Source organism: Manis pentadactyla, chromosome 15 (genome assembly GCF_030020395.1).
Source record: "Manis pentadactyla isolate mManPen7 chromosome 15, mManPen7.hap1, whole genome shotgun sequence".
Lineage (NCBI taxonomy): Eukaryota > Metazoa > Chordata > Mammalia > Pholidota > Manidae > Manis > Manis pentadactyla.
This window is the reverse complement of record NC_080033.1, coordinates 3982300-3994705: the sequence shown is the minus strand read 5'-3', so window position 1 is coordinate 3994705 and position 12406 is coordinate 3982300. Positions and strand designations below refer to the sequence as shown.

Here is a 12406-nt window from a genome sequence, read left to right as displayed (position 1 = left end):
GTCTCTTACACAAAACCGTGTGGCCAGGCCAGGCTGGGAGGACCACACTGTGCCGTGAGGTCACCCAGGTCCCCAGGATTCTTACATCCCCGTCCTTATCACCCTCGCCGCCTCACAGTGAGGCTGGCTCATTCGGCAGCAGAGACCAGCTCACAGGAGGCAGAGCAACAGTCCAGGACAGGCAGTTTCCTTCCAAGGAGGTTATGTGGAGCTGTCCGCTTCACTTCTGCTCACATCCGGGGTTTTGGAGGCCAACCGTGCCCAGCTGCAGGGGAAGCGGGGACATGTGGTCTTGCACTGGGCAGCTCTATATGCAGCTGACACTGTCCCTGCGGTAAAAGAGGGAAATGGGTTTTGAGGGGACATGTTGGAGGCTGTCCCAGAGTGGGAACAGTGGGTTAGCTTCCTCCTCTCTCCCGTCTTTGACTCCTAATATCTTCCCATTTCAGTTGCCATCTACCTTGGGATCAAACGGAAACCGCCCCCCGGCTACTCCGATTCCCCTGGAGTGTGAAGCTGACCAGCTCGCGCCCACCCGAGGCCCTGATGGCAGCTCTGCGCCAGGCCACAGCGGCCGCCCGCTGCCGCTGCCGCCAGCCACAGCCGTTCCTGCTGGCCTGCCTGCACGGGGGTGCGGGCGGGCCCGAGCCCCTGTCCCACTTCGAAGTGGAGGTCTGCCAGCTGCCCCGGCCTGGCCTGCGGGGAGTTCTCTTCCGCCGCGTGGCGGGCACCGCCCTGGCCTTCCGCACCCTGGTCACCCGCATCTCCAACGACCTCGAGCTCTGAGCCGCCACGGCCTGGGTCCCCTCCTCTTCCTCTTCCTCGTTCCCTCACTTCTACAGGAGGGAAAGGAGTCAGGGAGGGGATTCGCCCCGTGCGGTCACCTCAGTTTCCCTGAATTCAGTTTGGGGGCAGATTGTCCCCTGTGCTGTTCTCCGGGGCCGCTCGGCATGAGAGAGGAGTGAGGGGCTTGGCGGGGGGAGCTGGCACCTTCCTGGAGCCTCCAGCTGGCCCGGTTCTCACCTTGCCTTGGGGCACCTGAGGAGACTATGCGGGCAGGGCAGGGGCAGAAAGGGAAACTAAGAAAACTCTTCCATTCTCCCCAACAGCCCAAGAATTAGGCCTTGGGCAAGGGCAGGAAGGGTTGCTCAGCCTCAAGACTGGAGAATCTGGGGGGCTGGGAGTGGGGGTCAGAGAGGCAGTTTTCTTCCCTTCCCCCACCTTCATGCTCGAACCCCCCTCCCTGCCCCAGGCTGGCGCGGGGCACTTTGTACAAATCCTTGTAAATACCCCCACACCCTCTCCTGCAGAGGTCTCTTGAGGAGCTGCCGCTGTCACCTCCGGTTTTTAAGTTATTACACCCCATCCCCCCTCCTGTCAGCCCCCTCACCTGCAGCCTGTTGCCCAATAAACTTAGGAGAGTCCCCCTCCCCCATGCTGGCCCTGGGCTTTTCCTTCCCTGCCCTCTCCTGCAAGTGAGATAAGGAGGAGGTGTGTGACTTTGGGCCAATGGCTTCTCTCTGAGCCTCGGTTTTCTCATCTGCCAAATAGAAGTAGTGTGAGGGTCAAGGATGATTGTGGCAGAGGGCAGGACAGAACTTGGCCTCATCCCTGAGGCCCCCACTTCCTCTATGGTCCCCCCTTTGTCCACTCACATGCCCACCCACATGTTATACTGGGCTCTCAGCCACTTCTTACTCCAGTAGTACATATATTCAATAAACAGTCATTGACCGGTGCCTACTCCATGCCAGGCCCAGTGCTGGACACGGAGACACAAGAAGCCCCTGTCTACACAGGACATGAGTTCTGACACAAACAGGAAAAGTAACTTGCTTTGGGGAGTCCAGAAGATAAAAGATTTGGGGGGTCGGGGAAAGCACTCCAGAGGAACTGATGCCAGAGTTGGGCTTTGAAAGATGAGTAGTAATTGATAAGTACTGGTTATGCCCTGGGCAAAAGCCTGGAAGTAGGGGGTGCATGGTATATCTTCAGAGAATTGTGGGTAATTTCAGTGTGGCTATGTTGGGGCTGGGTGGAGAAGCAGCAAGAGGAATGCTGTATTAGGTCTAATAGTCCACCTACACTTGGGCAAAAAAGGTATTTGTTTGCTTATGTTACTTAATAGTCTAGGGGGTTCTAACTGCAGGTATGGCTGGATCTAGGCAGCAGGCCACCTCATCTGCTTTTTTCAGTGTAAGTTTCATCCAGTGGTTTCATCTAGTAGGTACTCCATGATGGGAGAGATGACTTCAGCGGTTCCAAGCTTTCATCCCCAGCTTAGATTCTGCAGTAGGAAGTTCCTCATGGCCAACTTCCAGCAAAAGTCCCAAGACAGACTCTCACTGGCTCAGACAAGTCATGTCATCATGCCTGAACCAACCACTGTGACTGGAGTGGCCAGGACTCTACTTAGAGGAGTATCCCCAAAAGAGAGTCAAGATGTGAGGAGAAAGGAAATGGAAGCTCAATAGGCTTAGAGAGTAGAGGGCTGTCCAGTACAGAAGGGTGGGGCTGGTTCACTCAGGGCCTTGGGGGCCAAAGTGAGCAAGCTGGCCTTTCATCCAAAGGCACTGGGGAGCCATGGAAGGCTGTGTGCAGGGAAGAGGCTTAGTCAGGATTGAGCCCTAAGCTGAGGCATGGTAGCATCAACCCTTGTCTTCTTCACGGGACTGATAGAAATGTCAAATGAGAAATGAAGGGTGATAAAGTGAGTGTTCCGTGTTGAAAAATTCAGGGTCTGGGACAGAAATGCGTTCCTGTCACAGAGTGAGGCCAGAGCAGAAATCTGCTAAAAGCTGTTTATAGTTGAGAGGGCAGAAAAAGGAGGTGGAGGGAACCAACCCTGTCTCAAAATCTCCATCCCTGAGGGCTTCCTCTGCCCTCATGGGGCTCACAGCCCAGCGAAAGAGGAAGCTGCAAACTCAGTGATGGTCCAGGGGTTGGGGAGGTCTAGAGGAGGAATGTGCCCCAGCCAGGGAGGGCTTCCTGGAGGAGGAGGAGCTAGCTAGACCAGGGTAGGGCGTGTGTTCTAGGCAAAGGGAGCAGCATTTACCATGGCTGGGAAGCAAGAGCACCTGCCCTTCAGCAAATGGCATATGATTCATGGTCCGTATAGAGCCACTGGGAGAGATGAGGCTGTAGATGCCAGCAGGACCTTGAAGGTCATGGAGGGAGGCAGAGGACATTGAGGAGCTGTGGCAAGGTCGTGAACAAGGGAGAGGCAGGCGCACGTGCTGTAAGGGAGGGAAGGAGGTCAAAAGAGCAGGGAAGTCAGGGACAGAAGGTGGGGAGAAAAGGATGGATTTGAGGCTTATGAGGTAAAGTTAACAGGCAGGACAGCAACTGACAGGTGCTCAGACCATCTCTCTAGCGTGGTCTGTGTGGCCTCGGAGGGTGGAGCTGGGATTAACGATGAGATCTTCAATTTGGGGGCAGTATTGAAGGATAACCCAATGTCTGACAGGTCCTGCATGCTTTGACCTTTGGGGTCTCTTCCAGCCTTCCTGTTTCAATAATGTCTCTGGGAACCCTTGGAGACATCCCTGGGCCTCGATTTCTCCCTCTTCTAAACGGAGAGATTTCTTGATCCCAAAAGTCTTTTTCTTTACCAGTGTTAAGGTTTGGAAAAGTGCCTCCTCCAGGTCCAAGAGTTCTGTTCTCTGCTCTGCTCACGTTGGCTTTCTGAAACCTTTGTCTTCTGGGGGTCTATCTGCAATGCGCTTGGATGGAGACCTCAGCCTATTGGTCGAGTAGGGGTGATTGACGTGGCCAGCACGCAATACATGCTTTTTGAAGTCTATTGCAGGCTCTTCCCACTCCCCCCCCCCCACCGCCCCTTCCTGCTCCTTCAGGAGACCAAACTCTCAAACAGACCAGTCCCTAAAATTTTCGTGGGGATTCTCTGACCCAATCCCCAGTTTGGAGGAGAAAACATCTTGGACAAAGACATTAAGGGGGAAACTGCAGTGTGTTAGGAGCACAAGAATATATTGAGGAATAATGGGAAAAGAACTAGAAAGATGAGCTTTCAGCAAATAGTATAGATTTCAATTTGGTTAAAGAATGGCAAATAATAGGAGTTCGTTCTAGGAGATGTGGGGAGCCATGGCAGTTTCTTGAGTAAAGGAAGTTGAAGACTGGTAACAGCTATAGAGGGATGAAATCAGAATGCAAAGAAGGAGGCCAGAGAGCAGCATACTGAGCTATGTGTGATGGGAGGTCTCAAACTCTAGCCCGGCGAGCCAAACTCAAATCTCACGGTTTGGCGTGTGTTTCTCCCCCTTGCGTGGACTCTGTGTTTGAGATCTGAACATGAGTGATGGGAAGCCAAGGCCCCAAGCTTGGCTATGTAACACAGGGCCACACCTCTCCGGGTCTCAGATTCCCCATAGAACCTTATCGGTTTTAACTAGACTCCATAACCTCACTTTGCCTCGTTTTAAAGATGGGATAGAACATTCCTAGTACATGCCTAAAGAGAGCAAGCCACTTCGAGGTCGCACAACGGTCAACTGTAAAAGTCCCCTCTTCTCTCAAACAACAAGCGCACACAAACCTAAGGCCACCATTGCTTTTACTTGTTGCTTTGAGTGGAGAAAAGGCATGAGCTCCAGATGCGCTGGGGTCCTTTCAGAGGAAGACTTGAGGGAAGTTTTTCATTGGCCAGAACCCAGAGGATGGATCCCATTGGTTGGAACTCTGATTGGAATTGGAACTCCGAGAAGGGTGGCTGGAGCCCCAGGTGATGGAACCTGAATAGGTGGCACTCCCAACCCTGGGAAGAAGGCGGGGCAAGGGTGGAGGGGTGGGCCTCCGCGGGGCCGGGTCCTCCCTTTGGCTGGGGCTCCAGCGGTCGGCGGCGGGCAGGCTGGGCGCCTACTTCTGGGCGGGGATCATGTCGTCGATGGACTGGCCCTTTTCCAGCTTCTTCTCCATCTCCACCATGAGCTTCACCCCGTCCACCACCAGCTGCACCTGTTCTACCTCTGATGAGCCCAGCCGATCGGCGTTGGAGACATCGAACACCGAGCCCACGGCAGCCGTATCCACGCCACCTGCGGTAGTAAGAGGCATGGGCGTAAGGAGAGAGCAGAAGTGAGGAGCAGGGACCCAGGACGCGACCCCTTGCCAACTGCGACCGCGGCTTGTGTTGAGTGCTTACTGTAAAACGGAAGGCCTCCTACATGTCTGTCTATTCATGGGCCCACGTCTCCGGCTTAGTTACCTCACCCTTCAACCATCCAACATGAAAATCTAGCATGGTGGTTAAGAGTCTGGAACCGGCTGCTTGGGGTCGAGTCTTGCCCACCTTCCCCTTCACAGATGGAAAACTGAGGCCTCTAGGGGGCCGGAGACATACCCAATGTGTATTACGTAACCATGATGATATCAGCTCCTATGAGATAAAGCCTGTTGATGCCCATTTACAGAGGAAGAAACAGAGGCTCACAGAAGGGCAGCCCTTGCCGGCCCCCAGAACTTGCGGGGATGCCCCACCTCCCCTTCCGCTTTCTCCGAGGGCCCGCCCCGGACGCCGCGATGCGGGGATGCGAGGGCAGCACCTGTGCCCCGCTTCTGCAGGCGCAGACGCTTGAGGATCTCCTCGAACTTGGGATGCTTGCTCAGGTGCGCCAGCTTCACATGCACACCTCCACGCAGCCCGGTGCCCAAGTTGGACGGGCAGGTGAGCACGTAGCCCAGGTGCTCGTTCCACATGAAGGGGTGGCCGGCTTTCTTGAAGATTTCCTCAATCTGAGGTAGGGGGAGAAGACCAGGGTCAGCACCAGAGGACGCCCCAAAATACGCCCGCAGTCTGGACCGGACTGGGAAGGACAGGGCATGAGGACGTGGGTGGGGGTGGGGCTCCTAGGGAGCAGGGCTGGAAAACCGAAGGTTGAGATTCTGAGGACACAGGTGGCAGCAGAATTCTCAGGGAGCTGGGCTTGAGGGCGCTTTGGAGGCGGATAATTTCAGAGACGCGGTTTGGGCATAGGGGTGGAGCCAGGAAAGTGGGCGGAGGCTTAGTTTGGGGAGGAGCCGACTTACGAGGGGCGGGGCCTTGCGAGTGGGTGGGGCGCGTTTTAGGGGCGGGGCCTTGTGAAGTGGGTGGGGCGTTCGTGGGGAGTCAGAACTCAGCCGCTAGAGGTCGACTACCCACCTTCTGCAGCCCCACGCAGAAGCGGCGGAAAACCTCCTTCATATTGCCCCCTTTCTGCATGGAGATGACTCGGAGGTGGTCCTCCTCGTTCACCCACACAAGGAAGGTCTTGTTATCATTGTGCCTAGGGTGTGGCGCCGCAAGACGCCGAAGAATCAGTTCGGCGTTGAAACCCCGTTCCCACCCGCTCGCAAACACCCACCGCCAGAGGGCAGCGGGACTGAGGAGCATAAGGTGCGGCTGTGGGATTCCTCAAAGCCGCCGAAGCTTAACACCTGTAACTCGAACGTCACAGGGTCTGTGAAATCTCCAGTCCCGGGATCAAGGACTCTCAGGGTCACACAGCTACCAAATGCCAGAGCTGGGATTTGAATCCAGGGAGTCTGGTTCCAGTCCAAGTTCCTCACCGCCACTCCTCTGGTCCAAGTTCCCCAAAATGTAGGCAACACAGACCACAGGGTCTGCAGGGGTGGAGTATGAGATCATCTTCTGGGTACTTGGAAACGTAATTGTTTGTACAGTGTTGATTTTCATGGAGGAGTGCAGATGGTCATGGGAGGAGGGGCAGGGGGGCCTCACCAGATGCCGCGGGCGTCCGGCCAGTCGCGGGCCATGCCTGAGGCGAGTAGCAGTGGGGACACGGGCTTGTCGAACAGGAAGTGATCATCGATGAGCTGCTGCTGCTCCTGCTCTGTCATGCTCTTCAGAGGGTAGTATTTCCCCTTGAACTCGTCTGTCAAGCTGTTGAGGGCTGGAGGGTCGCACGAGAGAGTGGTCAACAGCCTGGCCCACCTCAACCCAGGCCTGGGTCTTGGCCTCGCGCGTGTCCTAAAGTTGCCTGCACACTTGTCCCAAATTCATGACTTCTGCCCAAAGTGTGCCCCTCCCCCGTCTGCCTGGGGTCCAAGGTCTAGCCACACTGTGGGCTCAGTGGCAGCAACAGTATGCCAGCATCCCTCCTACTGGCTGGCAAGACAGATGGACAGTCTCAGAAATTTGAGGAGCCATCAGCAAAGAGCATTATAATGTAATATATATATTATTTGTACATGTTCATATGTAGAAGAAATATGTATATAATAAACATTTGTATGTACATATGATATATATATATGTAATGTATTTATGTTTATATGCATTTCTGTTACATAATTTACTGTGTAATATGTTGTATATCACATACTATATACTATATTATATTATGAAAATAATGTAGATAAACTTACAATTAAATTATATTTAAAACAAAGGTAAAAACTCAAAACCATCACTGCCTAATTATTTTACATTTACTATTATCTGTGTTCTTGAGGTTATTTTCATCTATTGTCTGTGTGGGGGAAATATTATATAAGATGTGTTACTATGCATCTCTTCCCATTTCTGTATGATGTCATGTTGATAGCTAAAATTGGCCAGCGCAGGAGAATTTACACCACAGAAACTGGCAGTCGCTGCAAATCAGGGCTTTTTTGCAAGCTGGTTGTTAAACATTTACTGGAACAACACAGCTTGCAAGCCCTGATCAAACCTCCCAAATATACGTCTTCCCCCTCTTCCCATCCGACTGCCTACCCCTCACCCCTTGCCTGGACCATTGCACTTGTCTCCTCATAGTTTCTCTGCCCCCACCTTTGCCCACAGTCTGTTCCCCTCTCAGCAAGCAGGCAAAGGGCCCAATGTAAGTCTGAACCTCTCCCTCCCCTGCTCACCACCCTCCTATGATTTCCATCCTCCCCCAGAGTCAAAGTCAAAGTCAAAGCCCTCCCAGCTGCCAGGAGGTTCTGCACAAACTGGCCCCCCATGCCCCTCCGCTCTCATTCCTCCCCTCTACCCCATGCCCACTTGGCTCCAGCCATGCTGGTTTCCCCCAGCACACTTACCCACCTCAGGGCCTTTGCACCTGCTGTTCCGCCTGCCTGGAATTCTTCCAGGTTCCTTCTTGTCAATCAACTCCTCCTTTCTAAGGGAGCTCTCCTAGTCATTCTGTGCCACACCCCTTATTTCTTGGCTTTATGGCATTTTGGAATTATCTTGTTCTTTTGTTCATGTCTGTGTTTCCTCTTATGTCCCCACCAGGCTGAGTGCTTTATGACAGCAGTGAGCTTGTTTATCTCATCCATCCTGGGAGCATTAGCTCCCCACATGAGACCAGAACAACCATAAGTGTTGCTGGATGGATGGGTTGATAGAAGAGTGGATGAAGGTCAGGACCCTGGTGAAATTGGATGTCAGCATGGATCTGCTCAGGGCACCTACAATCTTGACAGTCCCCCAGACTTCAGCAGGGGCAATGACGCCAGCTGCCGCTCCCCAAGTACCCGTGATGTATCAAGCTCTTTCCATGTTTTGGAAAGTGGAGCCCAGGGGACCCAGGGACCTGCTCATGGAGAAGCAGAGCCAGAGCTGGGTGACCCTTCCATCCTTCTCACCTTCCACGGAGAGTTTCTCCACCGCTCGGCGCTCGGCGCGGGAGCAGTGCGGGGGCAGCGTGAAGCCCTTGATGCTGCGGCCGGTGCGGACGCGGCTGCTGAGCACGTAGTTGGGGTCCAGGTCGTCTCCACCCTGGAGGGCGGGTGCGGGTCAGGACCCGCCGACTCTCCAGCGCGCCCGCGGTCCCTCCCAGAACGGCCCCCCACCCAACCTCCCGCCCCTCTGGGGCGCCCGCTGCTTGCTTTGGCCCCTCCCTCCGCACCTGCCGCCCAGCTCTCCTCCCATCTGACTCTCCATCCTCTCTCTGTGCCTGTTTCTCCCTTACCTACATGTCTGCTTTGTGCCGTCCCCCTCTCTTCCCACTCTGTCCCTTGCTGTCTTCTTTGCCCTTCTGTCCGTCTCTCTCTCTTCACATCTCCCTGGGTGTGTGTCTCTCCACTGCCGTCCTTCTGTCCCTCTCCGCCTCTGTCCTCCCGCCCTCCTCGCCCTTCTGCCCTCTCCCCGATGCCCCCCACCCCCGCCCCAGACAGCTGACCTTGAGGTTCTCATGGTTGAGGTCGGTCTTATGCTTGTCGGTGGGTTTGTAGCCCCCGTGCCGGTCCTGGATGATGGGGTCGAAGAGATCCTTGAACACCACGTAGCACTCCTCGTCACCGGCCACGCAGCCCACGGTCATGATGAAGGGGTGACCTGGGGGTCGAGGTGAGGTCAGCGGTGCTGGTCCCCAGCGAGGAAGGCCCGGGCCCCTGGTCCGGGGTGGACTCTGTGCGTGTGTGTGTCCCCGCAGGGGTTCATTCAAGCCCTCCGGGTCGGACCTGAGAAGGCCGTGAGTTGGTAGGGATGGGGAGGGGAGGCTGGGAGAGGCCAAGGTGGCTTCTGGGCTGAGGCAATGCTGGGGGCAGGGCAGAGGAGAGAGGAGAGTCTCACGGGGCCCGTTACAAGGCACTAAAAGTACTGCCACTTGAGTCCCAAAGTCATGGAATCTTTCCCCAGAACTTCTCAGAACCTTAGACTATCAGCTCCCGAGATTATAAGAGACCCGAATGCCTCTCTTACTTCCTAGATGGGCCAACGGAGGCGCAGGGAGCGGGGCTGGACGCCTGGCAGGCACCTCCAGAGCCCCCACTCCTGGTGCCTGTAATGTTCCACCGCAGAGGCTTACCTGGGTTGTCCACACCTGTCTGGATGATGTCGTCCAGAGTGAAGCCAGATGGGGTCTCCTTGTCCCGCAGCTTCTTGTAGAGGTCAAGGGTCAGCACCTTGGCCATGTGGTTGTTGTGTTTGCTGAGGTCCGGGTACTCCTCATCAGGCTTGTAGTTCAGCTTGAATTTGTTGTGGGTGTTACCGAACGGCATGGTGGCAGTGTGGGGGGCCTGGTGGGAAGGCGATGGGGGAGGGTTAGCTGGCATTCAGCAGAGACCAGCAAGGGAACAGAGCGAGGCTTCAGTGTCAGGCAGGCCTGACCACCAGTCCTGACTCCTGTGCAGTATGGCCTGGAGCCAGAGGGGTCCCCTCTCTGAGCCCTTGCATCTTGACAGGATGCATCAGGGGTCTTGGGTTAGGATCCTGGCTCTCCCACACCCTGACAGGTGACCCTGGACTAGTAACCTTGCTAGAGACTCAGTTTCCCCAGCTGGAAAATGGAGGCAGGAACCTCTGGGCCAGAGAAGTGATTGTGGCATGGATAAGAGTGTAGGTTCTGGAAGCAGACAACCTGAGTTTGAATCCCAGCTCTGCTGCTTACAACAAGTTGTGTGACCTTGGGCAAGTGCTTAACCTCTCTGTGCTTCAAATGACTCCTCTGTAAAATGGGAGTCAAAATAGCAGTCACCTCATGGCAATGTTGGGAGGCTTAAAGGGATTAATGTATGTACAGCACTTGGAATAGTGCCTGGCACACAGTAAGCATTATTTTGCTTAGCTATTTTTAGAATGATTGTTATTATTTTGAAGGTCTAAGTGAGGAGCTGGTGAAAAGGTGAGGGTGTTGCTAGGAATGAGTGTGTGAGCAGAGAAAGGACATTCTCTCCATGAAGGTTCTTGGGTGCTCAGCCAAAGGATGAGAGGCAGGGTGGAAAGAAGGGCTGGGTGGCTGTCCCCATCTCTGTTTTCCAATGGCTCTCCCACAGGAGTCAGTTGAGAACAATCCAATAGACCTGGGTTCAAATCCCACTTAATGCCATGTCCCTGTTGTGTGACCCCAGCCCAGTTGCTCAGCCTCTCTGAGCCTCTGTCTCCTATGAACTGAGCCTTCCCCATGGGGTGTGCCAGGAGGATTCTTCGAGTTCAGGCATGTGGCTGGCTGAGCACGTGCCCTGGCATGGACTGGGGACATGATACCTAAAGAGGTGGCTGCTATGATTGTTTTTATTACTTCTATTCCCAAGACCCAGAAAGCAGGGATCCTTCAATAGTAAGAATGCAGACACCCACTCCCAGCTCCAAGAATGGAAACCAGTAGAATGTGTGAAGGAAATGGGGACCAGGACAAACTGAAGGCTGAGGCAACAGGCCAGGAGATGGGAGCCCACCAAAGACCTCTGGAGCTGCTGTCCAGGGCTGAGGATTATTAATAGAGTCTGGCAGATGCCTCCTCCCCACCCTCAGCTGCCGCTCCCCCACCCTACCCCCCACATTCCAGGGGCTCGGCTTGCACAAAGTCAGCAGGCTAGAGACAGGTGGGCCAGGGGGGCTGGGAGGACACACACTGGGGTTCAAGAGCTTCTAGCCCAGAAACCCCCCTCCAGAGGTCATCCCACCCCCATCCTGCTAGGGACAGGCCAGGGTTGAGCACTGAGGCCAGGTGGGCGAGTCCAAGAGAGACACAAACGGAAATAGCCCCAGAACTACAAACACACACACACACACACACAAACACACATACACCCCCCCTACCATGAACCCCCAGATCCCACTGCAAATGGAGTTACCCCCATGCACCTCTATGCTCAGGAGCACACCCAGGATATAAGCACCCAAGCGGGAACCACAGAAAATCAGACAGAAGGTCACACTATTGTGGGACACAACAGGAACCTACAGGGTGACAAACACAAAGATCCCCCTGTGCCTGCTCTCACAGCCCTGACAGGTGACACACAAACACCTCCCATGGCTGGTGGCACCCAGTTTTGGTAACAAACCATCACAAACACAGGCCAGCCCTGCAGCTCCTTGCAAGAGATGACAGCTGGCAGCTGTCAAGATCCCTTCCCCCTCTGGGATCCCTCCCGACCACCCTGGGCCACAGAGATCACAAGTTCCAGTGGGCCCCAGGGAGCTTGCAGATGAGGGGACTCCCAGACACAAGGTCAATCTTCCCATACACTGAGCCACCTATATGTAGGAGGATGGGGGTAGACACACCAAGCCCCTTCCAAAGCCAGGTGGGCTGCTGGCACCATGAGGACACCCACCTGACTCTGAACCCCACCCGGATTCCCGCCCCAGGAGGTACCTGGCCGGGCTGCGCTGAAAGGGGCTGTCTGTATCCTGGAGGCAACACTGACCCAAGGGAAGGGCCCGCAGCCCCGGTCTTATATGGGGGGGCCGGGCTGGGCTACTGGCTGGGAGGGGCTGCCCCCAGGGAGGGTGGCTGGATGGCAGCTGAAACTCTCACCTCGCTGCCTGGGCATCATGCCCACCCTGAACCCAGGCATGCCTTGCGCCCAGCCCCATGGCCTTGTATGGGCCTCCCCAGGCCTCCCCCACCAAGCTGATCCCCCCACTAAGTGCTGAGCTGGGCTGGTAGGTTACAGCTGGCCCCCCGCCGGGGACACGGGACAGTGTCAGGAAATGTCCCAGGCACGTAGA

At 55.2% G+C, this 12406-nt stretch overlaps 2 protein-coding genes across 3 annotated transcripts in view; one reads left to right on the top strand and one right to left on the bottom strand.

Annotated features, from left to right (window-relative positions):
• Positions 1–1739, top strand: part of MARK4 (microtubule affinity regulating kinase 4) — a 28072-nt gene extending 26333 nt beyond the window's left edge. Inside the window, exon 17 of one of the 2 annotated variants that reach the window (XM_036885359.2) lies at positions 450–1739. In XM_036885359.2, the coding sequence (XP_036741254.1) occupies positions 450–786 (337 nt within the window). In that variant the 3' untranslated portion in view covers positions 787–1739. The remainder of the gene's footprint in view (positions 1–449) is intronic. The other variant, XM_036885360.2, reaches the window with a different exon arrangement.
• Positions 1740–4559: 2820 nt separating this feature from the next.
• CKM (creatine kinase, M-type) lies at positions 4560–12206 on the bottom strand. Its single transcript, XM_036885361.2, has 8 exons — positions 12051–12206; positions 9756–9966; positions 9129–9283; positions 8593–8725; positions 6740–6911; positions 6161–6284; positions 5565–5754; positions 4560–5057 (listed from the first exon to the last, which is right to left on the bottom strand). Exons 2-8 carry the CDS (start codon positions 9946–9948, stop codon positions 4879–4881), a joined length of 1146 nt encoding a protein of 381 aa, XP_036741256.1. The 5' UTR covers positions 9949–9966; positions 12051–12206; the 3' UTR covers positions 4560–4878.
• Positions 12207–12406: the final 200 nt, after the last annotated feature.

Coding starts and splice junctions, on each gene's coding strand:
- CKM (XM_036885361.2), bottom strand. CDS start 9,948: ATGCCGTTCGGTAACACCCACAACAAATTCAAGCTGAACTACAAGCCT. Junction 6,285..6,739: donor CCGGACGCCCGCGGCATCTG/GTGAGGCCCCCC, acceptor GCCACACCCTAG/GCACAATGATAACAAGACCT. Junction 5,058..5,564: donor CCTGCAGAAGCGGGGCACAG/GTGCTGCCCTCG, acceptor TTACTACCGCAG/GTGGCGTGGATACGGCTGCC.